The following is a 25,863-nucleotide window of genomic DNA, read 5'->3' on the forward strand; positions in this document are numbered from 1 at the left end:
GACCTTCCCGCGGCCCCTCTCACCTGCCCGGCAGCTTCGCGCCGCTCCGCTTCCAGAACTGCTTCCTGCCCGCGTCGCTGGCCATGGCGGCCGTCACCTCATCCCCTCCCCGCAGCGCGGCTCCCAGCCCCGATCCGCTCCCTCAGGCTTCACACTCCCCGTTCCCTTCCAGAGGAACGGCACTGAGCGCCGCCATCTTGGGACTAGGAAACAACCCCGCTCTTCATTCGCCCCCGAAGGCGGCCCGGAAGCTTCAGCCAACCAGAAGTGAGAGTGCTGCCGGGTGGGCCAGGCTGGGCCAATCGCAGCGAGGGAGTGTCTGGGGGGGGCAGGAGGGAGCTTGGCCTCGGTCCGTCCTTCCCGTCATGGAGGCAGCGCCGCAGGGCCAGCGGCCAGCCCCGCCTGCCTGGGGCGGTCGGCGCGGGTGGGCAGAGGCCCGAGGGAGCAGCTGGCAGCCGACCTGTGCCAGGAGCCTTGGCCGCGTCCTGTCCCCGCTGTGTAAATCCAGGCTGAGGCTGCCAGCGTCAGGGGGTCTCCTCGTCGTGGTGTGTGAGGTACCTGCCTGTAACGGTACAGGGAACAAGAGCTCTTGGCTCCTGTCTGTGATTAACTAAAGTATTCCTGTATAGTTAGTTTTTACTTAATGGAACTCCGAGTATGACGTTTCCAGGCTTCAATCATGTTTGATTTAGCTATAGAGAGTAATTCAGAGTACTCTAGGATGGTATTCAAAACTTGCCATGTCAATGAAAGAAGACAGTAATTAAACCTAAGAAGACAGATCTCAATCACACTAGATCTAACATAACAAAATACATCAGGTTTTTTCTATGTTTGTATGTTTATTACAGCTGGGGTGCAAGGGGATTTCTCCACAAAGCTTGCACACTGTCTCTGGCGAGTAGCCAAATATTTATTACACCAAAGCACGCATGTGCATTAGGAAAGGCCGGGTTATTACATTTAGTTCGGGAAATAGGTGTGATTGTTACAATTATTTCTCGGAACTCATTTGCATAGTCTGAGCATGCGTAGTACAAATAGGGTGAGGGTCTTTGGTGGTCAAAGGTAGAAGTACGTGGTCTTCTTCATGGTGTCCGCTCTTTTCAGGGCAGGTGCTGTGAAGCAAAGTCCAGGTGTCCTCTTCCTAAATGAGCGAGATAATCCTCCCTAGGTAGCATCTCTGAGTCCTTTTGTTCAAGTTTAAGTTTGCCTAAGTGCACATTGAGGGCTTTGAGTCTGCTATCAATGAATTATCTTTTTACTTCCAGGGCTACCTGCTACTTTCTTATCATAGCCAGTCCCCAAACTATCTGGTAAGCTACACTGAATCCACAGAAGTCTGGGCAAGTGGGATTCTTAGGTAACGTTCAGAAATCATCATATGTTGCTATATGTAAATAATTTGTAAGGAAAGTGGTCATTTCTCTCTATCAGTTTCACCCAGTCACCCAAAAGGGGGACTTTAATCTTTCTCAGCTTTAAAGTTCTCCTGAAAATTGGACTCATCCAATCATTGTATCCACTTTATTGGCTTTGAGGTGATACAAGATTGAGAATCTTTGTACATACAAGTAGAGCTCTCAGAAATTCTGATCCAAGCATGCATCACTTCTGCAAACAAAATAGACATGGTTTTATGTTACTCTTTGGAGTATGGATCCTGAGAAAACAGTGCTGACTTACAGTTTTTTTCCTGCATCCTAATGCAAGACAAATTTGTCAAATATTGTTCAGGGAACATTCTGCCATAATTAACTCAAAAAATGGCATGTAGTGCAAGACTTGACTTGCAGCACAACATTTTTTCTTTGGTATGTATTCCATATTATTTATTAAGAATAAAAAATAATTACATTTTCTGCCTGCTTTGGGATTTACTTTAGCAGTTATCTTCTAAGAACTGACAAAAATAAAGTGTTTTGCAGATCTTGCAAGATCACAGTCCAAGAGTGAAAGCTACCTGTCACAGTAATTTCAATGCTACTTATAGATATATATGCTGTGGATGATATCGTCTTCTCTACTTGTGTCCTTTAAGTAGGATCCTTACAGGTTCTGTGACCTTGACTATCAGCAGCTTGAAAAGAATACACAAGAAATGTAATATGAACTACATCTATTAGCTAAAGTAAAAGTGAAACCTACAAGGTCATGAGTGGAGCACAGGTCTTATGAGGAGTGGCTGAGGGAATTGGGGTTGTTCAGTCTGGTGAGAGGAGGCTGAGGGAAGACCTCATCGCCCTCTACAGCTACCTGAAAGGAGGGTGCAGAGAGCTGGGGATGAGTCTCTTTAACCAAGTAACAAGCCATAGGACAAGAGGCAATGGCCTCAGGTTGTGCCTGGGAAGGTTTAGACTGGGTATTAGGAAGAATTTCTTTACAGAACGGGTTGTTAGGTGTTGGAATGGAGGTGTTTAAGAGTCAGGTTGTCATAGCACTGAGGGATATGGTGTATTTGGGGACTGTCAGTGTTAGGTTAATGACTGGACTGGATGATATTCAAGGTCTTTTCCAACCTAGATGAGTCAGTGATTCTGTGAACTTTGGTTCGTATTAGCTAGCTAAATTTAAATTAGACCTGTTGCTGTTAGAATACAAAAATTAGGTACTTTTGATTGTGACTGTCAAAAAAAGTTATAAATCCATAAATTTACATTCTATCATTATTGTTAATGTGGATGTTGAAACTATGTTTATGGGGGTTTTATTTGTTCATTGCTGATATTTGTCAAAGGGAAACTTAATTAGATTCAGCCTAGATAGCCTAAACCATCTGTCATCCTTGTAACAGTTGACCTGAATCATGAAGTATTGCCATGTAACTTCTGTGTCAGTCTGGTGAAGCCATGTGGAACTTCTGGTTCATTTTAGAAGTGTAGGTTTTCTTGGATTACCTAATAAAGTCAGTACAAAGTTAACTGTATTATTTGGGTTTCATTATATTCGGTATATTTTACTTGCATTGTGCTTAACTTTTTAGTATAGTGCAGAATTTTGTACTGGAAACAAGTAATTGTTGCACTGATTTGTGCAGGTGAATAAATCTGACCTGAAAACGGGCCTACAGTTATATCAAGAAGAACTGGAAATACATAGCTACAAAATCTCAGTCTGCCACTGTAGAGAGCCTGTGCTAGTTTAGAACCTTGGACTGGAGTCATCTGGGATGGGACTGGGTCCTCTCTGTTGTTGACTTTCAAGAAGGCAAGTACACTCTTTTCATGGGAATTTTTGTTTCTTTAGAACAAGAAATACTAAAAGGCTTACTGCACTATTTGTTTTGTTTCATGCAAAGTTGTATGCAAGAATTTATAGTTAGGAAGAGGTCTGTTGCCAGCATGGGCAAATAATTTATTGAGCTAACAAGAGGTTTGTGGGCTGGGGTTTTTTTTTTGCTTTTTTACTTTCTTTTTTTTTTCTTTTCCTTTTCCTTCTTTTTTTGTATTTTTCCCTTTTTCCTTTTCATTCTTTTTCCTTCTCCCTTCTCTCTTCTCCCCTCTTTCTTCTCTTTCTAATCTCCTCTTTGTTTGCTTTTATTTTTCTTGAGTGTTTTTCAGAAAAAGTCACAGTGTACAGTTGGTAAATTTTGTTGGGGGTACCCAGGAAATTTCTGTATGTTCTAAAATGTAGAAACATGGCCATGTTCTTGGCTGATCAATATTATGAGTGTTGTAGTTTGCACTGGCAATGTTTTGAGCAGAGTAGGCACTGAGATGTTTATTTAGTGTGATAGCTGGTGAGCTATATATGCAGGTGTTTCAGTAGACATTCAGTTATAACAATTTGTTTTTCAGCTTGTCTGTTCTAGAGAGATTCTGCTAATATAGCTGTGTGGGTATGGTTGCACAGGTAGACTTTTCTGTGGAGGTGCAGTGTATCTTGCAAAAAGAAGCTTTTCTGATAATGCATTGGAAAGTATGGATTGATGGAAAACATAATTAACTACGCTGACAACAGCACTCCCCTGCTAACTTAGCTACGCTCACACCAGAAGGATTTGCTGATAGAGTCATGTAAGCTAGGGAGTGTGCTTTTTCATGCTTATCCTTACATTGCTGTGTCAGCAACACACTGTAATATAGATGCAACTACAAGGTGTGGTTTAAACTGACTTATTCTACAAGATAACAGGACTACATTCTCTATATGCAATTTTTTGTTTGCTTTAATCAATAAGGAAAAAAAAACTAAACTGAATTCAAATGAGCCATTTCCATGTTGAAACATTAGTTTCTGCACATGTTTTTATTGCTTTAACAAATTGGTGGAAGTGCTTCTGAAGGTAGCACACAGGACTTTATATGGTGGCTAATCAATTACTGTTTCTGCTTGGTCCATGTACGTGCCTTTCTACCAAGCTATTATATTCATATGCTTTATTATAAATATCATGGAAGAAGTTCTTTAAAATAAAATTTAGCAAAGGGAGTGAAGTTACCAAGCAAGCTAACCCAAAAACCAGCATAAAAAAAAAAAAAAAAAAAAAAAAGTAGAAACAGAGAGCCACTTATACTAGGGAAGACAACAATCCCAGAGGGTGCAGTGCTTGGTGACAAAAAGATACATGGGAAAGTAAGATAAATGGGAGAAGTAGTCATGTAGAACCATGGAGAAAGAACAAAGAGATATTAAAGAAGAGGGATAGCGAGCTAGATTGAAGGAGGTTAGACATGGTCCAGCGAATTACAGAGTCACAACAGCTCTTTCAGTGCAGTGCAATTTTTCTCCAGAAAATTGGAGAGGAAAACAGGGGAAAGGAATCAACATGAAAGAGTCATGGCCAGAAGGAGTCATCATTGCAGACAAGCAGTCATCATAGCATATTGTAACATTTTCTGTGTAACTGGCATTACCTATTGCACGTGAATTCAACAAGATTTTGAAAATAAGAGTGGACTTGCCAAAATATACTGACGCTGGGGGTGCATATGTATGGAATTCTGCACACTCACATTGTATTCAGTAACAGCGAAAGAAGACTTGGCTTTTTTTTTTAAGTATCATCTGTAACTAACTGGAATGTAAAACCTTATTTGGGCACATAATATGGAAGTGAGTAGGGCTCGGAGATCCCTTAAGTTTCTTTCTGGAACAGCTATACTCATCTCTCTAAGTGGCCTCCCTTTTTTTTCTCTTTTCAAAGTTTTTATTATTGAATTTTTCAGAGAAAGTACCTGAAACTGTGTCTTGTAACTTTCTCAGCATTATATACTTTTTGGTTATCCTGCTGCTGCTGTGACTGCTGATACTGACCTACTCTGACCTGTGGTTTGTAATAACCTCCCACTAACTTGTATGTAAATCTTTGAGTTTTCTTCAATATCGGAAACCTCCAGACCTATGAAAGTCTATAAAAGACATGTTCCCTTTAGTTCATTCCTTGTCCAGTCTGTGTTTCTTCTCCTGTTTGATCCATAGTTTTCAAAAGATGTATGCAGCATGAAGACATTGCATTTGGCATGCCACTATCTTCAATCATGTCTTTGCCCCATTCCAGTTTTTGGTCAAAGAAAGCTAACTAGAAGTGAACCTTTAACTCCTGCCAGGCATATAAGAAGAATGGAGACATAACACTACACTGAAATTTTTATGGATTATTTTCAGAAGATATGTTCAGGTGTTAGAAAGCATGTGTGTTAATCAACATCTACAGTTTATCCTGAGAGCATACATCTATTCTCTGACGATATTCATGACTGACTGACGCAGGGTTTGGTTGGGGTTTTTTTCCTCTAGTCTTGTCTTTGACCATCTGGCTCCATCATCAGTGTTTTTTGAATTCCATTTGTGGTTTCTCCCTGAATCCCTACATCTAAATTAAGTCTACCACTAACTTCTCTTTTCATGCCTCAAAGCCACCATTAGTGTCTTTTTCATGTCATTCATGTCTGTGTGAGGGATTAGTCTTTGCTGGTGTTTCTTGAGGACAGCAAAACCTTACCATGCTCTTCAATCCTATTCCTCTATTAATTAATTCCTCTTTGATCTAAATGTATATTAGAAGGTAATTAAGTTTCACTGTTTGCTTTTTCATCTATTTGTGTTTATCTGCATAGCAGTTAAAATGCATACTTAAACTGAAAACAGCCTTCTTCCCTTTTTTAGTGTTCCACATATATTCAGTATTGAAATCCTATTAAGAAATCCTAGAAAAGGATTAGTGGTAGAGTGAGTTCAGGTAGTGTAAGGTGAATGACAAGTACAGGATAGAATATAAATTCACAGTTGGCCTTGCAGTTTGTTGCATAGATATAATTTCCAAAATTATCTTCAGTATAATACATTATAGTTATTATTCAAGTCAGGAGTGTTATATCAAAGCCGTGTTTTCTTTTTTTCTTAAAGAGGAATAGAATTTGCTACTTTAGAGGTATGTCTATATCAGGTCTTATTAACTGTTCTTTATTACTTGAATTTTTATTGCTGTTCTTGTGGTTTGTGTATGCTCTTGTTTGAATGAGAGCAAATGTAAACATGAGTGATGAGTCTAATGAAGCTCTTGCAGTTGCAGTTTAGTAACAGGATCCTTCCAGCATGACTTACAGTAGAAAAGAGTTACTGAGTGCTTCTATAGTAGTGCTGTTGGCTGAGCTGCCCATTTTACTATTAAAAGTGTTGAGAAGTCTTATGGTTTAGCAACAGAGGGACTAAGAGCTTGGTGAAAGAGACATAAGCAAAATTATATTGCAAAGAAAATTAGAGTAACTCCAGATATTTGTGTGAAAAGGTATGATAAAGGTAACAAAGTATTATATAATTTGCTTTAAGCATTGCTACTCCTTATCCGAAAGGTATACTCTGTTAGTGAATTGGATTTACAAAGTACTCATTAGCTGAAGATGATAAATGTTTTCCCAAATAACAGAATGTTTGTGGAATTGGAAAAAAAAAATCAAAACCTGCATAGTTTTGTTCTTTTTAGGCCTTTCTTTTTTTACTTTTGAGAAAGGTATAGGAATAGTACAAGTTTTTCAGCTAAGGGGAAAAAAGAAAACTCAGACTAAAAAGTGAGAATGAAGTATTTTGCTATTCATATCACTTTCTTGTATAACACAGCATGTAGCATCATGTTTTAAAGTAATAAAAGAAAGAACAGCTTAGCTTCTAAACCTTGAAATGAAAATTTGCAATTTCACTTGAATGGTCTTGACAGTTGTTTCAGGACTGGCAATCTTAGTGCAAGAAATGAACTAAGAATACTGACATAAAGCCACCAGAGAGTCCCTGAGTGTTGAAGAGAAAATGATAAGGCAATCACAGGCAGCTCCTCAGAAGTTAAAGCCATTTTACATAGAAAGAGCTCAAAGGATTAATCTCTTCTACTTGAAATCCTGAAGTATAGTGGTAATAATTCTAGTATTCATGGTCATTAAAATAAGATTTCACAAGTAGTCCGAGGAAATAAATACGTTATGCATTATTTTTCAAAAATCTCTCTAACTCTGAAAATCAGCCATGGGCTACAGAACAGGAACAATACTGAAATACCAATGAAGCTTGAAAATTTCTGTGTTTTCTCTTTTTTGGCTTTGTTTTGTGAGAGGAAAGATTTGCTCAAGGAGATAGTATCCTACACTAGACTAACTAATGTAGCCAAGGGAAGAACAGATAGGTTTCTACCAGACACACTCTTAAAAGCCTGCAAGAATTTCTTTGATACTGAAAAATAAAGCATGACAAAAACTTTAAATTCATAGTTCATGTCATGCTGTATTCTTGTTCCCACATTAACGATGCTATAATTATTAATATTATTAATATCAAGCTGATCCCATATCATCTTTGTTGTCTATGATTTATATTAATTTGTATGTGGTACCCTTCTGTTCATACCAGTTCTCAGATTAGCCAACATTCTTACTAATGGTCTAAAAATTCAACATCACTGGTGCTGTGCATTTGCAGGTGGCAAAAATTAAGAGTTGAAAATAATGATAATGGCAATCACTACTAAAGAACGTAGCAGTCATAACATGATTTAATGGTTGGAAATTAATATTAGAAGAAGTTAAGGGGAAATACTGTCTAAAGAGTGAAGATAAGAAATTGCATCATTGAGTAGGGGATGTAGAAGCTTCTCCATAATTTTAGTTCTTTAAATTAAGACAGGATGTCTTGCTGAAAAATATGCTGTACTTCAGATACAATTCATTGGGCTTAATCGAGGTTTTTACTGTGTGACAAATCTTTGTTCTTTGTGCAGAAAATCAGAGGAGATGATCATAACAGTCCTTTGGGCTGTATAACATATGAATTGCTCTCAAAGCTATTCCCTTTTGAATTTCTTCCTATTATTCATATCTCTCTTGGCTTGTATTACTTAAACTCTCTACAATAGAGAAACAGTTCTATTACAATGTTTTAGACACAGCATATGTATATATGTATATATATGAATGCACATTAGATGCAGATGCTTAATCATATATAGAAATCAAATTAAAATGTGGTTTTGTTGGAGTATTACTAAGAATAGTGCCCTTCTTTGTGGCAAGAGAATTAATGGAACAAATTTATTTAAGCTGATGTGTCTAAAAATCAGCTTTGCTCTGTTTGTGTTGATGAAGAAAGGGAGCCACCTCTGCATAGTCTTTAGTCCAGCTAAAATCTAAACTGCTGTCTGGAAATGTGCTCTCTCTCTCTCTTCAGTGAAAAGTCAGAAGAATTGACTCTTTCTGTAACATGGCTAATGAGATGGGATCTTTATCAGAGCCTTTTCCTTAGGAAAAAGTAACTCAGGCAATTTCTTCATAGCTCTTAAATAATTAGCTAGTTGAAGGGAGAACATATGGGAGCAGTGAAGGAATAAATCACCACAGCAGTGGCTATATGAGCTTTTTATAGTATTCCAATTTTCTGTCTTTTACACACTGCACAATAGAAGAAAATGTCCACTTTATTTCAGTGTTAATAGTTGGCAGTATTCTCAAAACCAGTAAAATTAATGAGAGAATTATTATGGTAGAGAAATAGCAGTCAGTTTTCATCTAGTGCTTAGAAATGATGGATCTAGGATAAAACTGCCTTCAGTAGGCTTTGAGTTTGGCCATGATGTTTTTCATAGCACCCTTGTTGTTCAGTAATCTTTCAGTATCTCACTTAGCTTAGGAAATTTTCTGTTGTGTTTCCTAAACTGGGTTGAAGCTTGAAGCTTATGTGCTTTTGTTTTTACTCATCTCAAAACGTGAAAGAGGCATTTATGTTAATAAATCCTTGTTTGCATTCAGGTTCTCCTTTCTTGAAGGCAAAGGACTATTCATCAGCACTCTGCATCTCATTGCTCTTTTCAGTGTGCTCAAGCGTGTCTGGAGAGGGGCTGAGGTGCCCTTGGCTCCACTGGAAACATTATGTCATCATCTCAACAAGATGTTGTAACGCCAGGAAAAAATCAATACCTTGATGAGGAGCTGCTGGTTCAAAACCATGTTGTTATTTGATAAAGGACCACTTGGAACACTTTCCAAAGCATATCCCATGGTGTGAAGCTCTAGGGACTTGATTTGTCTCTCTGCCTAGGAAACAGAGTTGATTCATCTGTAAATACGTGTCTGCCAACCTCAGATAACAAGAAAAATTGCACCTTCCGCCCACGTTAGGCTTCAGCCTTTCAGCCATTTCAATAGTATACTGTCTTTGTGAAGTAAGTACTTCACATACCAACAATTAATTCAGTGGGGAAGGGAGGAAAAGGTTTTAGCTTTTTTCCTGCTGCCGACACCAGACAAGTCTAGTATTTAGTCCTTATGGCCTCACAGCCCTGGGAGCGCTGCACTGCGGGGTGCGAGGGCTGGCAGCCCCACAGGAGCATCAGGTGCTGCTGCCCTTCCATGGGGCTGCAGCCAGCTTCCCTGCCAGGTTGCAGTTCCAGTGCTGTCAACCCTGTCTGCCTCAGCATCTCCAGCTGAGACAAACCAGGACAGCCTCATGCCTCTGGGTGAATGTGTTGTGAAAGGCAGAACAGCTAGAGCTGAAGTGCTCTCCTCTGAGAAACAAGTCTCGGAAGAGATTAGAGTTGTTCGGGGTGCTAAACCAACATCTCTTTGGATAATATCACTAGTATACGAAAATCAAGGATTATGAAACTGGTGAGTGAAATGGATTAAAAAAACCCAAACAGTTGGCCAACCCATTTAGACTTTTTGTATCCTCTTCATGCGGTCAGAGATGGCTTTAGCAGAAATGCTGTATGGAAGTCCCATAGCTCCTTATGAACAGCCTGTCATCTGAGGGGAAAACACTATCTTGCTAGATATTGCAGCTTCATTTAACCCTCCTGACACATTTAACCCTCCTGTTGGCTCAAGTCCTATGTAACCCAGTTTGAAGATTTATATGCCCAAAGACAAGGAATAATTTTGTGAAGGTTTTTTTGTTTTTTCATTGAAGAGGAAAATAATGACTCAACCTTAAAAAATATGGAAGAGGAAAAAGGGAGGACTCAATATCTTTTCGTAATGTATAGATGTACATATCATTTTTTATGTTAATTGTTTGTACTATGGTTGATAAAAACTCAGTACCTAGTGCAGTTTTAAATTATTCTGAGTTGTTTTAATAGAGAGAAGTTGCTCACTGGTGTTATCATAGTAACAGGTATTTACCTTGACAGAAGGTAAGCCTAACAATGTAAAATGATTCTATCATACTTGTTCAGATCTAATTTTATAAAAATGCTCCTTTTTCTTCCTTGTGTTCTGGGGTGCTGGAAATCTTGAAGAATTCATGTCCATTCTAGCGCAATTTAACTGTTATATAGCACTATTGAAATGTTGCTTGTAACATTGGGATTGTAAGAGCTTCAGAATTATTGACAAAAACATTGCTTCAACTTTCTTCAAACCTAAACAATGCAGAACCTGCTTTTTACACAGAAACAATGGGATTCTCTACATCTGGAAGGCAAGAGGCCTGAATACTTACTTGACTTTAAAAGAATTGCTTGGTGTTTATTCATTATTTTGTTTCTTTCAACGGTGAAGCCATATAATATTTTCCTCTAGGGGATGAAACAGGCAAGCAACTTAATGCTGTTGTGAAAAGCCTTTCATAGCATACAACAGCTCCCGCAAAGTTCAGTGGGATTGTTCATCTCTTTAATACTAAGAAAAAAGGATCAATATCTGAGAGTTCTTCTGTAGGCCTAGGAGTTCTGGAGAAGTCAGCCAGCAATAGGCATCTGTCATTCTCTGAACATTTATTCTTCAATGCAGTCTTTTTTTGCGTGGTTGTTGCCACCTGCTCATCTAACCTGCGTTGCTATAGAATTTTTTCCCTGGCAGGTAGGCCTCAGTATACACATATACAATGTCTGGGAGAAACTGAGCCTAGTTGGTAAGGTTTCATACTGCTCTGAGAAATGCTGATTTTTTATAAAGAGTCCAGATAGAGATATTATGGTTTCTGAGGATTGTAACCTTGAACAAAGACTTTTTTTTTTTTTCTCTGAAATATTCTGAGAACTTTTATAGCAGCCACAAGAAAGAAGAGCCTTATGTGGTTTTGAGAGAGGACTGGGCTTCATGACTTGGTCCTTTTCTGTTACAAATAGTCTACTTCATTTGTCTCCTATTGTGCAATAAAACGAACTCATTGTAGCATCACTGTGTAAGTAGATCTCATTATAATTTCATACAGGATCAATGCTTTTTCCCATCTATGCAGGCAAAAATAAAAATTCCACTTACTATGCCTCACATAAAATTATCATCAAAGCTCACTGACTTGGTTTCAGTTCTCTGTTGACCAAGTATTGGAATTTCAATGTATGATTCTTCCTATCAAAGGAAGCACATAGCTCAGGAGCATCTTTCCATTTGCAGAGGAGGATCCAGTGAATGCTTTCCTTGTCACCAGCATTTCCATCCTGTACACTACAATAAATGGAGTTTTGCAGTTAATGATAATTCCTGTTTGAGACAGAGCAAGCAGTTTCCTCTGAGGTTGCTATTAATACCTCATTATGAGATTATGATAAGAGGTCTCCCTGGAGTCTACCAGCAAAACAGCTGTTGGAGTAGATGTGTTGGTACTGCTCAGTGTTGTAATGATTTGGTAATCTCATTCTTGAAGATCAGTTTTCATTTGCAGCATGTCCAGATGTCAGTCAGCAGAAGACCAAAGAGTTCTGGCATGATGTTTGAACCTGTCCTTTTTCATCTCAGCATGACCACTGGGCTGCTAATGTGAATCTGCATTTTTGGAACCTACCAACTTTGATAGTAACATTAGTGTACTGGGAGGCAAAGTCTGTATAATACAGTAACTGCAACATTGACAACATTAAGATTATTATTGAAGAATGTTAATATGGGAAAGGAGAAAAGTTTAAAAGGCACATCCTACCCTACCCCACACTCAGAACTGTTTCCCTTATATATAGATGGGTGATTGGAGGGGGGATTTCTGATTGAGATAAGTGAAAAATTCTGTATGTTTGTTTATCTGGTTTTAAGGGGGTGTTTGTCAATTCATATCTTCCCTACACATGCTTTCCAGATATTTAACAACAGAGTATTGATTTTAAAAAGGATTTTTTCTAATCCCATTGCTATGATAGCTGTGCCCATACAAACCCATACTAAAGCTGCTTGAGCAGCAGTAGTAAAAACTGTGCCAAATATATTCAGCTGTTTACTTCCAAGCTAAGCAGTGCTACAGGGATCTTGGCATATGGCTCCCACTATTTGAAATCTGAGGAAATTCCCACTGGGACGGAGACCAAACACTTTCCTGCAGCCATTTGGTGGGCTTTTACTAATGCAGTGTTTTAAAAGGCTGATGGTTAGCAGCTTCTCACTGCTCGTAAATCCAGCTGAGCTGCTTCAGAGAGTGCTGTTCAGCTTGCCTTGGTTGCAAACACAATTCAGCCACTCCCAGCTGTGTTCTGCCCACTTACAGCAATGATTAATTTCTTCCCAAGTCTTCAATATAAAAATCATCTGCTTTGAGTGATGTGCAGCCCTTCTGTTCCTCTTTGCTACATTTTTTAATATCAAGGCAGTGAATGATTGTCTTTTCACATTAGAATTTTCAGAAATATCATCTCTTACATTCCTGTTATTATTCTAGTGTCCCTACAGAAGGCGGCTGAAAACAAATCTGTAACTGAAAATTGTACTTTTATGTAAGAGGCAACTTTTAATCTCTTTAAACAGTACATACTACATAATGAATACATATTGATACAAATTAATACACTACATAATGAATACATATTAATACAAAAGTGTTCATAAAGTCTGAGTTCATAAAACTGCCTTTCTGATTATTAATTTTTCATCTGTTTGGTGTTTCTAGTATGTGTTTATTCTAAGTTGGGTTCAGGCCATTATAGGGGTTAAAATGTGATAATGCCAGTAAAGGGTAGAGAAGTTGATTGTACACCATAAAACTGATAGACCCAAGACTTCGTACATTTATTCAGAATAATTAGAGGTGCCAAAGGTAGTATCCCCATAACTTCTCATGGCAACTGCAGTACTACAGTTCAGACTTGTGCCCAACTGCATAGAGAGGTCAACTGCACTGCAACCCAAGGAATGAAGAAGTATAAAAATTAAAAGGCATTCAAGCCAATATTGTAATAAAATAAAGCAAGCTTCTGTAATTGAAATATGTTCCAACAAGCCGTCGAACTATTCTTACAGCTGCATCATTTTGCATCCAAAAGAAAAATCTTATAATCTGTTGAATATCCATTTATTTGATGAAAGATCTTGGCCTCTCAGAAACAGACTGAATTTCAAAGCATGACAGAAGGACCTGGATGCCTGAGAGAGCTTCCCTCAGGTGCTGTAAAGGTCAACAGAACTCCAAGACAACCATTTCTCTGCAACAAATAATAGCAAGTGAGATTGCATCTTAGGGACTGCATTGTTTGTGCTATTCTGTGTATTTGTGCTATGCAGTGCCCTAAAACAACCACCAGCGTTTACTTCTGAACAATTCCAGGCTACAAAGCTCATGTAGGATTTGATCATTCACTAGTAACCTGCTCTAAACATAATATTGTTTGCAGTCTGATTTTCTGCTTTTACTATCAGCTTTCAAATATTGATGACTCCAGAGAAACAAAAGATTATATTCTGAAGGGGAAAATACACTATGCCTTCCAAATTCATTGGTAGAAATAAACTTGAAATTTTATGTGCATATGCAGTTTAGCTATTGTATCAGAGTGAAAGTAGCTTCTTCACCAAATTAAAGTGACACAGTACTTCTATGCTTACCACTCTCCTGTATGAGTCAGAGATTTTGCATAGAAGATGTATACACCCATGGATTCCCACTTGTGGAAAACTGCCATGGGAAGATTCTGTGTACCTGCTCTTAATGAAATAGTATGATACCTTTATGGTTTTGGTTGGATTGATTGAATTCTTATTGAGTCACTAATAACAATGTCCCAGCAGCACTGGGTAGTAGATGTGGTTTGGACTATACACAAGTGACCAAGCAATTCCTGTACAGTAAGCTGAAACATGTGAAAAGGAGGATGGATGGTAAGATAACACTTCAAAGATATCCTAGAAGTAAATTTGACTGAACACACCCTGACAGCTAATGCTTCTGGATTCCTAAACCAGAAGGAGTCTTCAACACAGGGTTAAAAGTGGCTACAGGTGTTAGCATGTTAACACCTACCTCCTTATGGCAACAGCATCTTTGATTCTGAGATCATGATAATGGTCACTATGATTCTGATTTCACAGAACTGCCATTTCACTAGTTGTCCATTATGTCTTTCAATGAAAAATAGGTGCTGTAGAGTATAATTTGTAGAAGTGGACAAATAAACAGTATGTGTTGTATTACTGGTGGATTGGGAAAGAACAAATCATGAGATGTTACACAGCCAAATACTGATGCTGTAGGGGGTGTCTCTATTGATTCAATCCCAGATGGTTTAATACAAGATTTACTTAGGCCTGATAATAACTTCACCATTGAAAAACTGTTAAAAACCTGGATATTTTAATTTGGTGTTTAACAAAAGGTCTCTACGTTAGCTGCTCTGTCTTGATGATACCGAGAGATCAATTTAAGGCCGTTATAATTCAGCCATTATTTTGCTTGAAACCTGTTTGGCTCTTTGAATATTTGTACTGTAGCAGGAACTTGAAATGCAGTCATGAAACTATGAAAGATCAGATAGTGGCCATCAGCTCTGAGTTGCTCTAACCCCTCTGATACAAAGAAGGTAGTTGCCCATGGAGATTTGGAGCCTGGAAATTCCCCAGGTGTTATACAAAGACAAGTAGTCAGGAGAGGTTTTTTTTAAAAGATAATGTTTTCTAAACCATGGAAGCTATTTCACCAAGCAGTGAAGCTGATAAAACCATAGAAGTGGTCTGTCCTAGTAGCCCTGTGCCAAATCTAAGTTTTGAAAGTAGCCAGGTCGACATTAGAAACTTGGTTCAGAGCAATAATGCAATTTTGAAGCAAATCCCTTGATTATCTCCATGTGCTGTGTATTAGTTCAGTTCTGAGGACAGTTGTGGCACCCATGAAACAGGTTCTGTTTGGAAGGAAACTAAATCAGAAAGGTTGCTTGAGACGTGTTGCAGTGCTCCTTAGGAACAATAGGTTCCTAACTTATTTGTGGACTATACCAAGACAAGGTCTTCAGGTTGTGGTTGTCACTTTTCCCTGAACGTTGAACCACCTACACAGGGGAGATATTTGACCTGGGAAACTAGCCGACATCTAAACCAGGGTGAGCCTCCTGAGCCTCGTGTAACAGAGGTGTAAGGAGCCTTAGCATCAGTCACTTTGATCTGCTCATTGCACTTCTAGGAGGGAACAACATGTGTCTAAATTATTACAAGTACCCGTGGCTAAAACATTAATCCCAGGATTTAGGAGACAAAAGTCTTGAAGTCTCCCTCCTAGAGAGTGTTATCAGATATGGGGAGTGATACTCCATTGCACAAACCTAGGCATTTAGTGATATTGTACATGCAGAGCAGCTGTAGGGTATCCACCCTAGATACCAGCTGCTGCTTCAGAGCATGCAGCTCTTTTCTGTGGCCTTGTGTCATATCTGCCTGTCCCAGGCAGACCTCTTGGCTACCCGAAGGCCTCTTGATTGGCGTTAGGCACTTTGGTTCAGGTAGTTAGATCACAATCATGTTTAACACCCAGGTGTGTGCCACAGAAAAAAATCTGAGAAAAATCTAGAGCTTTGAACAATGGAACTCCAAAATCAGACCAAGTTAGAAATCCAGTAGCTCCCATGACTGCGTCCAAACACACACAGCATTTTGGGTTCTGTCCAGGAAGAAGGATAGGGATAGAGAGTGATGATGAGGGCTTTCATTTTAAGTCTGCTTTGCCCACAGGTGTTTAAGCCTTTCCAAAGAGCTAGCCACTTATTCATACATTTGAAACTAATTTTAGGAGGCAATACTCTAGCTGTATCTCACTTTCTGTGAAGCAAGCATTATTTATTCCCATATATCATACTCTCTGTACAGCTAATTAGATTACCAGGAAGGGGAAACTTTAAAGATTTTTAGCATTAGAAAATTTTCAAAGGTAAAGAAATTATACTTTCATTACTCTGAAGTGTAAAGTAGTGGGTGAGGTTTTAGCATCATTATTACCCAGTGAATTATGAGATTCAGGTAAATGCTTTTTTTCACCTGGCTGTACATGCATACCTGCATGCATACCCATGCACTTTGTAGTCATAGTGTCTTCAGAGAGTGAAGGGAATTAATGTCTTTCTTCAGAGTTATTTTGTCATTACTCTCATTGCTTTTTATCTGAGAGTTTTCAAGGAGCCACACTACCATTGATTCCGTTACACAGGAACACTCTTTTAGCCCAACTTCAAGCTATGTTGCTGTCAACCATGCAATGTGTTTCTATAATCAACCATATGCAACATTGCTTGTCTTCTGAAACAATGCATTATAAGTAGGGTTTTGTGCTGGTAAAAAAGGGAAGATGTAGGTTTTTATCTCCTCCTACCCTATCTGTAGTTGGGTACTGTCAGCTTCTGTTAAGGCTATAGTTGTGCTTCTGTTTTTTACTGAGAAAATCCATAGCACACTTCTCTATTTCTCTCTCCCCACTTCATGTTGTATCCCACAGTGTTTCAGAACACGTTCTTCCACAACCAGAACATTTGTGACGTTGAGATTATCAACCACATGATATAGTCACACATTTCTCAGTAGCCAGTGATTGCTGACTGTGAAAGATACACATAGCATTACATTAGTTTCTGTCCTAAGAATTCTAGTCACAGTCTCAAAATTTGCTAAGAAAAGCAAGAGGAATGAAATGTTGTACAAGTTCATTTTAGACCAAATATTTATTTCAACTCAACATTACTTCTCTTATTTCTATTATAGTTGCTGTTACAGCCCTTGATAGGTTTATTGTACACCTACCCTACTGTGGCAGAGGAGGAAGTTTCTCACAGCTAAATCTAGTATGAATGTGTTAATAGTTTTAGTTTCATTATTGCATTTTCTTTTCTAATCAAGGCAAAGAATCTGCTGTTAACAATGTAATCCCTTTTCCTGTTGTCTTGCTCTTCTAGATACAACCATAAAAGCAATTGGTTTGAATGGCTCCTTTGCACTCAGGTTCTTTTTCAAAACAGTGATTACTCCTAATTGTTGTTTCTTAGCTACAGTGATTTTAAACTATGTCTTTCAGAGTCATGATTCTCACAAAACTATTTGTATTAGACTGTCTGGAGATATTTGGAGGTGATTGATTTTTCAAAGCATTGCAATGAAGTTTGATTCATAGTTCTGACTAAATGAGATGGTTGACTAAAACCCTGTGCAATCTTTTGAAAAAGTATCACTTTCATCAAAATCTACAATATCTATAAATTGTATTTAGAATGACATGTAGACTAGTCAACTCTAAATAAGTTTCCAATAAAGTAGTGTGCTCCAAATTAATTTGTCAGCCATTGCCACCTGACAAGACAAACAGATTACAAATGTTTATCAGGTTACTCCTCAGTTTTTGCATTTTCTTTTCAATATATTCAGAACTATCCTCAGGATGACTGGCATCCCTTTGAACAGCTATGAAGTCTGGTACAGCAAAATTTCCTGAATATATGTTTGTTAGAATTAAATATTGAACTTCAGTTATATAAAGATCCTCTTTGTTCTCCATTGTCCTCCTTTTTGTGTAGCTGGGTATGGTTTTATATTCTGTTCCATCTGATTTTGATACCAGAAAATCAAGAGAGGGTGCCAATTTGAGTCAACATGCGTGCTGAGATGTCAAATGGCATAGTGCAGAAATAGCTCTGCTTTCTGGATTTTATGCAAAGTATTGGCATGTTATTTGTGTATCACTGATTCAGACAACTTCATACCAGCTGTCATCATCTCTACTACAGTAGTCAGCTGAAAAATAATAAAAGAGAAAATTATTCAGATCAGACAAACTGCTTCAATCCATCTTTGATCTGATCATTCAGGATCTTGGTCTTCAAAAGAGAATTTCAGTTGCATTTCTGAGTATTTACTTTAGGTTTATATTTTATTTTTACAATATTGTACTAACCACAGAAAGCAACACTGAATTAAATCATGAGTTAATTAAACCAGTTTCAAGGAGACAGTTCACTGGCATTTAAAGATTAAAAAACCTTTCTTCCACTTTAAATCCACAAATGCAACTTTAAAAGAATCTACAACCAGGATCTTTGTCTTTGCAAAGGTAGATGTTGTTAAAATATAAATTTATGCACCTGTGAACTTTCCAGTTATATAACAAATTAATAACAAGACTGATGAGACTGTGTCCAAAGAGTGATAATGTTGAGAAAACCTATACATTTTTTTTAATTTCATATACTCTTATTTTTTCTGAATTAATATTGTTCTGATGAAGGTATTGTGTAGGATTGCTTTTTTTCTGCTGATACTGAAATGGTGGGATAGTTTGAATGAAAATATGAAACTATAAATCTCAAGTATAAATCATGAATTTTTCAACACGGACTTTCAAGAAAGTCAAGTCTGTGATCTAATGCTACTTGGTTTCAAAATGACAGTATTCACAAGAAAGAGAGAGTTCAATGCATCAATTTTTTTTAGTTTAGTCAAATGTCTGCCCGTCTGAGCATCCCCCTTCCTCATATAGCAACTCTGCTATCTTGTAAATAGTGGCTATATCTTAGAACATATCTTGCTCTTAAGAAGATGGACCTCAAGATCCATCTTTACTGCAATTATTGTTAGTCTTGTAGAGGTACTGAATAAAGCATGAGCTTGTAAATATCAGGTCAAAAGTAGATGTCTTCCAAGAAGACTGGTGTGAATGTTTGTGTTTCAGGGTACATTTGATAGGTGATAATTTACCAAGAACAAAAATTGATTAAAACATTGGAGAACCGTCCAAATGTTAAGAAAGGAGCAGGAGGACATTTTGGTAACTGGTGATTAGACATTTCACTAGCTTCTGAGTGAGATCAATCTACCTATGATCACAGGTGTGATAATAAAAAATATATATATATATATATATATATATATATAAATTAGGTTTATGTTTCATCTGCTTCAGTGTGTATCAGCTAGAGTTTTAATTCTGTCAGCTATACAAAGTCAAAAACTTTCTTAAAGAATAAAGAATTCTTCACAGATACATTCTGATTTCTGTGGTTTTTATGGTTTTTGAAGTTATTAACATTGGGAGGCTGCAGATATGTTCACTCATTTTTGGAAATGAAGAAATTATTTAGATTTCTTGGATGACATTGCTGTTCAAATAAATTTTATTTTATTTTATGTTATTTTATTTTATTTTATTTTATTTTATTTTATTTTATTTTATTTTATTTTATTTTATTTTATTTTATTTTATTTTATTTTATTTTATTTTATTTTATTTTATGTAAGATTATAAAGACCATAGTTGGTGCTTACAGAGATGCTTACATGGTTGTCTAAGTACTAGGTACTGTATCTGGGTTTATGTGCTAGGTTAATTAGTCTAACTAAGCACATCTTAGGTAATAAGGATCTTAGGTAATAGGTAATGGTCTGGAGTGTCATGATAAATAATGGGGCTGTGCTTCTCACATGTTTATTTGCTTGTGTTGATAATCTGATTATCTGTATTTTTATTTAGTTCCTGTGTTGTTAATAAGGATATCCAGAACTGAAGGAAGTAAATCGTATTTTCCAGTGTAATGGCTTCTATACTGAGACTGGTTTATTTTCAGATTATTTCAGTAGTTGATTACTTTAAGTCTTATAAATATACTCTCCAGATTTTCCTTTTCTCTTTCAGAGAATCTTGCTTCTAATTTGGTTTATGTTCTCTTTGCAAATGAACTGTTCTAGTGCCTCCATAGTCTCTGTGACTTCTTCTTTTCTATGCTTTCTTGTTCTTTTACCTGGAGCGTTGATTAGTAGTTTTACAGTGTGTTCGGCTAAACACAGCATAAAAATATGTCTCTCCATCTTAAATGGAAGAGTAATCTTACTTTATTATTTACTTCATGAAGGCCAAACTTTCTGATGTAAGTTAGAAGAGTCTTGATGTGGATTAGAGCCCTGCCTGCTGAAGCAGAGAATCAGAGAAGCACTCTGGGAATAAAAAGGTCCAGTTAAAATGGCTTAACTTGGAGGTCTAAAAATGAGTTAGGAGACAAAATATTGCTTTGGTGATGTAGGAATTTTTATGTTAATAATTCTTTCACCCTGAAGCTCTTTTATTGCATAGATTGGAACCCACACTTGAAATTTGTCAATAGTGTCATGCTGGTCACACACACATGCTCTGTAATTGTGTAAAAAACTTTTCAGGTAGAGTTATAAACCTTCAAAGAATCTTACTGTTGTTACACTCAGTAAGTATAAGAGTTAGTATATATGATGGAGGTTACTATTGACCATGATATGTAGTTTGATAATAGTTTGATACCTGAACTCTGCTTACTCAGAGTTACTGTCCTTAGAGCTCTTCTTGAGAAATGGTCCATATCCATGGCTTTGCAAAAAAGCACATGGGCATGCTCTAGGCAAGGTCTGCATGGGCCTGGTAAGGAGCAATTTTTCTGCAGCTTTGAGGGACTGAGAATATCAGCAAAGCATAGCTTGCAGAGAGAAATATGCTATTTTATTAGAACAACTGACAGTTGAGAGTTGGACAGGAGAGAGAAACTTTTGGATGTTACCAGCATTTTTTCAGTTCTGCCTATTCAGTTATCCTTGCCTACAAGCACTGCAGAGAAAGACCTACTTCACATACTCAGGCATTCTTACCAGACCAGAGAAAACATTTCTTACACACACTTCTACACACCCTGTACTGCGCAAGGCCATTAAGAAGATAACAAAACTCAGATTCCTGTATTGATCTCTTAAAATAGAGGAATAAAGGGCTGCAATCATCTTTTTTGACAAGGCTTAAAAACTGCTTTTTTCCAGATCATTTCCAATAATAACTGTAATTTAAACTTTTATGATAAAAGCATAGAAGTGCTTTAAAATAGCACAGGTATTTTTCCAGAGAAGGTGATGTAATTCTTTCCATCAGCAGCAAGAATATTCCACTCATGCTTTAGTCTTTGTTTGCTGATAAGTAGAAAAGGAATTAGAACATTAGTCAGTATTTTGATATTTAAAATTAATTATTTCCCTCTGTTCCATTATCTTTGTCAGTTAGTTTCCATTTTCCAAAAGTATTTCAATTGCCAAATTTGGTCTTTGGGTGTATTTACACTGTTCTAATGGGACTTGCATGTGTGTACTTGAGAACAGAATTTGATTCATGTGTAAGTACTTCAATTTGCCTGAAATGCACCGAGATAAAAATTTTTGATAATTCCCAAGTATCTGTCTACAAACTTTCTCTGTGGAAGAAATGTTTTTATCAATGGGCAGCAAAAAGTATGTAAAAAAAGTAAAAACCTTTTATTGATTTTGGTTTCAGTTTTAAATTCCTGAGCAATGCTATTAAAGTTTCAGTTCTGCACTAGCTGTCACTTGGACAAGACCACAGCTGGCTCTCCTGTATGTATTCAAGGGATATATTAAGAACATATTCACTGATCTTAAACTTTCTTCTCTTCCCACAGTGGGACTCAGCACCATTGCAGATGTTCCTTGGCACATGGGGTCCCTGAGCCTGGAGCGATCTCCCTGGGAGCACAGGTCATATCAGCTTAAGTGCTCCATCATATGTCTGTGACTAGCTGTGTTTTCCAGAGTTCTTGGTAAAAATCTGTGATTTCCTCTAAACTTCCAACACTGAACTGAGTACAGTGGCAAAAATATGGTGGAATATGATTCTTCTTTGGTCTCCAGCACACTTGCGTGGGCATTATCCAGCTTTCACTTTGGTTAAGATATTTTACATATTTTAGCTTTAGACTCACTCTCTCAGATAAGGTTGGATACCTAGTACTTTCTACTTCTGCCAAGGTACTACAACGGCATGCTTGATTTTCACTGTGGAAAAATTAGTTACAGTGTCCTAATGAAGATGTACACCTCCAAAAGATTTGGAAGAGAGATAGCTCAAGTTTGTAATGATTTAAAACAATTTTTTAGTAATGCAGATCATGCTGAAGAATACCTGTCTGTTCCTGTTGATTAAAAAGAGGTACCTGCTTAGAAGTGTTCTTTAATTGATTGCCCACATTATCATGTAATGATCCTGTTCGGTACAACATAAAGTTGCTCGGATCATAGACTTATAGAATGGGTTGGGTTGGGAGGGACCTTTAAAGATCTAGTCCAAGCCCTTGCCATGGGCAAGGATGCCTTCCACTAGACCAGGTTGCTCAATGCCCCGTCCAACCTGCCCTTGAACACTGCCAGGGAGGGGGCAGCCACAGCTTCTCTGGGCAACCTGTTCCACTGCCTCACCACCTTCACAGTAAAGAATTTCTTCCTTATGTCAATCTAAGTCAATCTTTTAGTTTAAAAGCATTACCCCAGTCCTATCACTTCAGGTCCTGCTAAAAAGTCTGTCCCATCTCTCTTATAAAGCCACCTTTAAGTATTGAAAGGCTGCAATAAGGTCTCCCTTGAGCCTTCTCTTCTCCAGGCTGAACAACCCCAACTCTCTCAGCCTGTCCTCATAAGAGAGGTGCTCCAGCCCCCTGATCATCTTCATGGCCCTCCTCTGCTCAGGCAGGTCTATGTTCTTGTGCTGGGAGCCCCAGAGCTGGACACAGCACTGCAGGTGGGGTCTCACAAGAACAGAGTAGAGGGGGAGAATCACCTTCCTTGACCTGCTGGCCACACCTCTCTTGATGCAGCCCAGGATACCGTTGGCTATCTATCTGGGCTGCAAGTGCACATTGCTGGGTCATGTTCAATTTTTCATCCACCAGTATCCCCAAGTCCTCCTCCACAGGGCTGGTCTCAATCCACTCATCCCCCAGCCTGTGCTGATACTGGTGATTGCCCTGACTCAGGGGTCGGAACTTGCACTTAGCCTTGTTGAACTTCATGAGGTTCACACAAGCCCACTCCTCAGGCCTATCAGGGTCCCTCTGGATGGCACATCCTTCAAGAGTGTCAACTGCACCACACAGCATGGTGTCATTCAAGGCAAATGACCTGTTATAAAATCAGACACTGAGGAGAGAAAGTTGGCTTTAAAAGTTATGTTGTTTGCTAGATAAGTAGTGAATGGGTCATAGAGATAAACCTTTTAAGTTTTGTTACATTCCTGCATTCTTCCTGTTTGACATCATGAATTGTACTTGTTACAGAACGTATTATTGTCCGCAATTTTAGTTAACTTGGGGACTCCTGCGGCCTCTGTGGACCTGTGAACAAAGTGAGGTGCTTCTACAACCATACCATTTCTCAGGGTGGAGCCCTGTGATCAGACATCTTTAGCACCAAGATTTTAGGCTCTAAATCCTGCAGTTTACTGGCATCGCTGTATCTGCAGTTCTGTCCCTTTAGTGGTAATTAAAGGCTTAGGTAATAAGCAGTAAAACAACAATTGACATGTGTATACTTTAGCCTACCAACTCAGTCATCCTTCAGAAATTCTTTCTCTGTTCAGGTCAGGGAAGAAAATCATAAAGTACTAAAACTGATTGAGAAACATGCTGTGTTGGCTCAAATTTGACAGTTATTTTCTAGGGACAGAAGCACATGTTGGTAGTCAGGGAACTACCATTGTGCCAGAACAGACCAAACACAGCACTGGTAAGAATTCCTGCAAGACATTTGGGTAGTAGCATGGTCAAAACCATGGACCAAAACACTGTTACATTAAAATGGTGTACAAGGAAGAAGTGGTTTCTCCTTGTCTAAACAATTAAGAAATGGGGATGGGGATGCCATTCCTGCTAGTGGTGCTAGTACACCTTTGTAGGCTTCTAAGAGAAGATCAGAGAATATTTTATCAATTCTGTGTTTTACAGTTGAAGGCTTGAGCCTCAGCTAATACAAAAATAGTTGTCAAATTAATAAGAATTAAAGGAAGTAATCACAGGCAAGAGTGGTAAAAAGAATTAACTTTTTACTTCTTCAGCTAGCATGGATCACAGTATAAGAATATCGATTTGGGTGACTGTAGACTATAAAACATTTGAACTAATTTTCCCAGTGGAGAAATGATAAGTAAGTACCCCTGTGTAATATTTTTAAGAATACAGCTTTATCTAAGTAATCCATTAGGTCCTGGAACATGTCTGAAGTGGTCAACAGTGAATGTCTCTGTTACATTGTGAGCATGAAGCTGTGGTTTCCACACAGCTGTTATGGCTTGCAGAGGTGGTTACAAATAATGGAAATGAAACGTTTTTTAGATACAACCCAAAACAAAAGTATGTTGCTGGCCCAAGGATCGTACCATCCAGGTGTAAAAGGAGTGATAACAAATGACACAGCTGGCAAAATGCAAAGAACCCGTGAGATGCTAATGGCCGCTCCGCAGTGGATTGGGCGGACTAATGTTCACAACAGACTTTTGCAACAAACAAACCTTACTTTAAGCCTCAATATAAAACACTTTACGGCCATTTGTGGAGGGATGGATTAAAAAATGTACAGGGCAATACAATTGACACAAACAAAGAGTTCCTTGGAATTCTGAAAAGTGTGGCATACCTTGGTATTTTCAACAATAAAGGGGGCAACATCATGTCTTTCAAGGCCAGAGGAAAGAATGTTGCATTAATCGAGGTGGCAGATAACAAATATCCATGGAAGTCTGGACTATCTTGAACACATAACTTGGATGACAGTGCCTAGCTCCTTTGCTTTCAGAAAATGGAATGAGAGTACCTTGCAAGCTTCAGAGCAAAGCTCAGGTGCAGAAGCCTTTTAACCCTGTACTGACTCTGAGCAAAGGCAGCTGGAGTATCTGTATCATCCTCATGAAGCAGAGAACTGGCCTCAGGCTGTACCCGTATAAGAACAAACCAGTGACATTTTTCTCTAGCCTCTGTAGGAAATATTTAGAACCAGTAGGTCTGAAGTAAGGTCAGAGGCAGAGCAACTGCTGCTCACTCTGGCCTGTATTTTGGGTAGGATGTGATGATTGTTATGGTGGTAAGGTTCAGGAGCACCATGGAAGACCTGAAAGGCAGCAAAGAGTTACGAGTTTCATCGTAGTGAATTATTGTCTTTAAGGCAAACCCTTTTTAATGGAAAAGAGGGCTAGGTTAGATCGAAAAGTTTGTGGTCCTAGATGTCTGTGGTAGATGTATTCATTTTTACTGTCACAACGAGGGAAAAGTTGGTCGCCGCTGTGATGGGTGCTTGGTCCTCCCGCACAAGCACGAAAACAATCCTCTGACGTTAAGGTATCAACCCCCGTTTCCCCGCCCGGGCCCTGCCCGCGGCACCTGCAGTTCCCGGGGCTCGGGCCGGGGAGCCTCCGCCGCGGGTCGCAGAG

General features: G+C 38.4%; 1 protein-coding gene and 1 long non-coding RNA gene across 2 annotated transcripts in view; one reads left to right on the forward strand and one right to left on the reverse strand.

Moving 5' to 3' along the window:
- The window catches only part of TBC1D22A (TBC1 domain family member 22A), a 210,441-nt gene extending 210,225 nt beyond the window's left edge, over positions 1-216 (reverse strand). The window contains exon 1 of the mRNA XM_026868331.1: positions 24-216. Coding sequence (XP_026724132.1) covers positions 24-85 — 62 coding nt within the window. The 5' untranslated portion in view covers positions 86-216. The remainder of the gene's footprint in view (positions 1-23) is intronic.
- Positions 217-348: 132 nt separating this feature from the next.
- Positions 349-3,201, forward strand: LOC113491170. Its single transcript, XR_003400362.1, has 3 exons — positions 349-554; positions 1,111-1,174; positions 3,038-3,201. It is a non-coding gene; the product is annotated as an uncharacterized LOC113491170 (long non-coding RNA).
- Positions 3,202-25,863: the final 22,662 nt, after the last annotated feature.

Source organism: Athene cunicularia (assembly GCF_003259725.1).
Source record: "Athene cunicularia isolate RWA chromosome 1 unlocalized genomic scaffold, athCun1 chr1_part2, whole genome shotgun sequence".
NCBI lineage: Eukaryota > Metazoa > Chordata > Aves > Strigiformes > Strigidae > Athene > Athene cunicularia.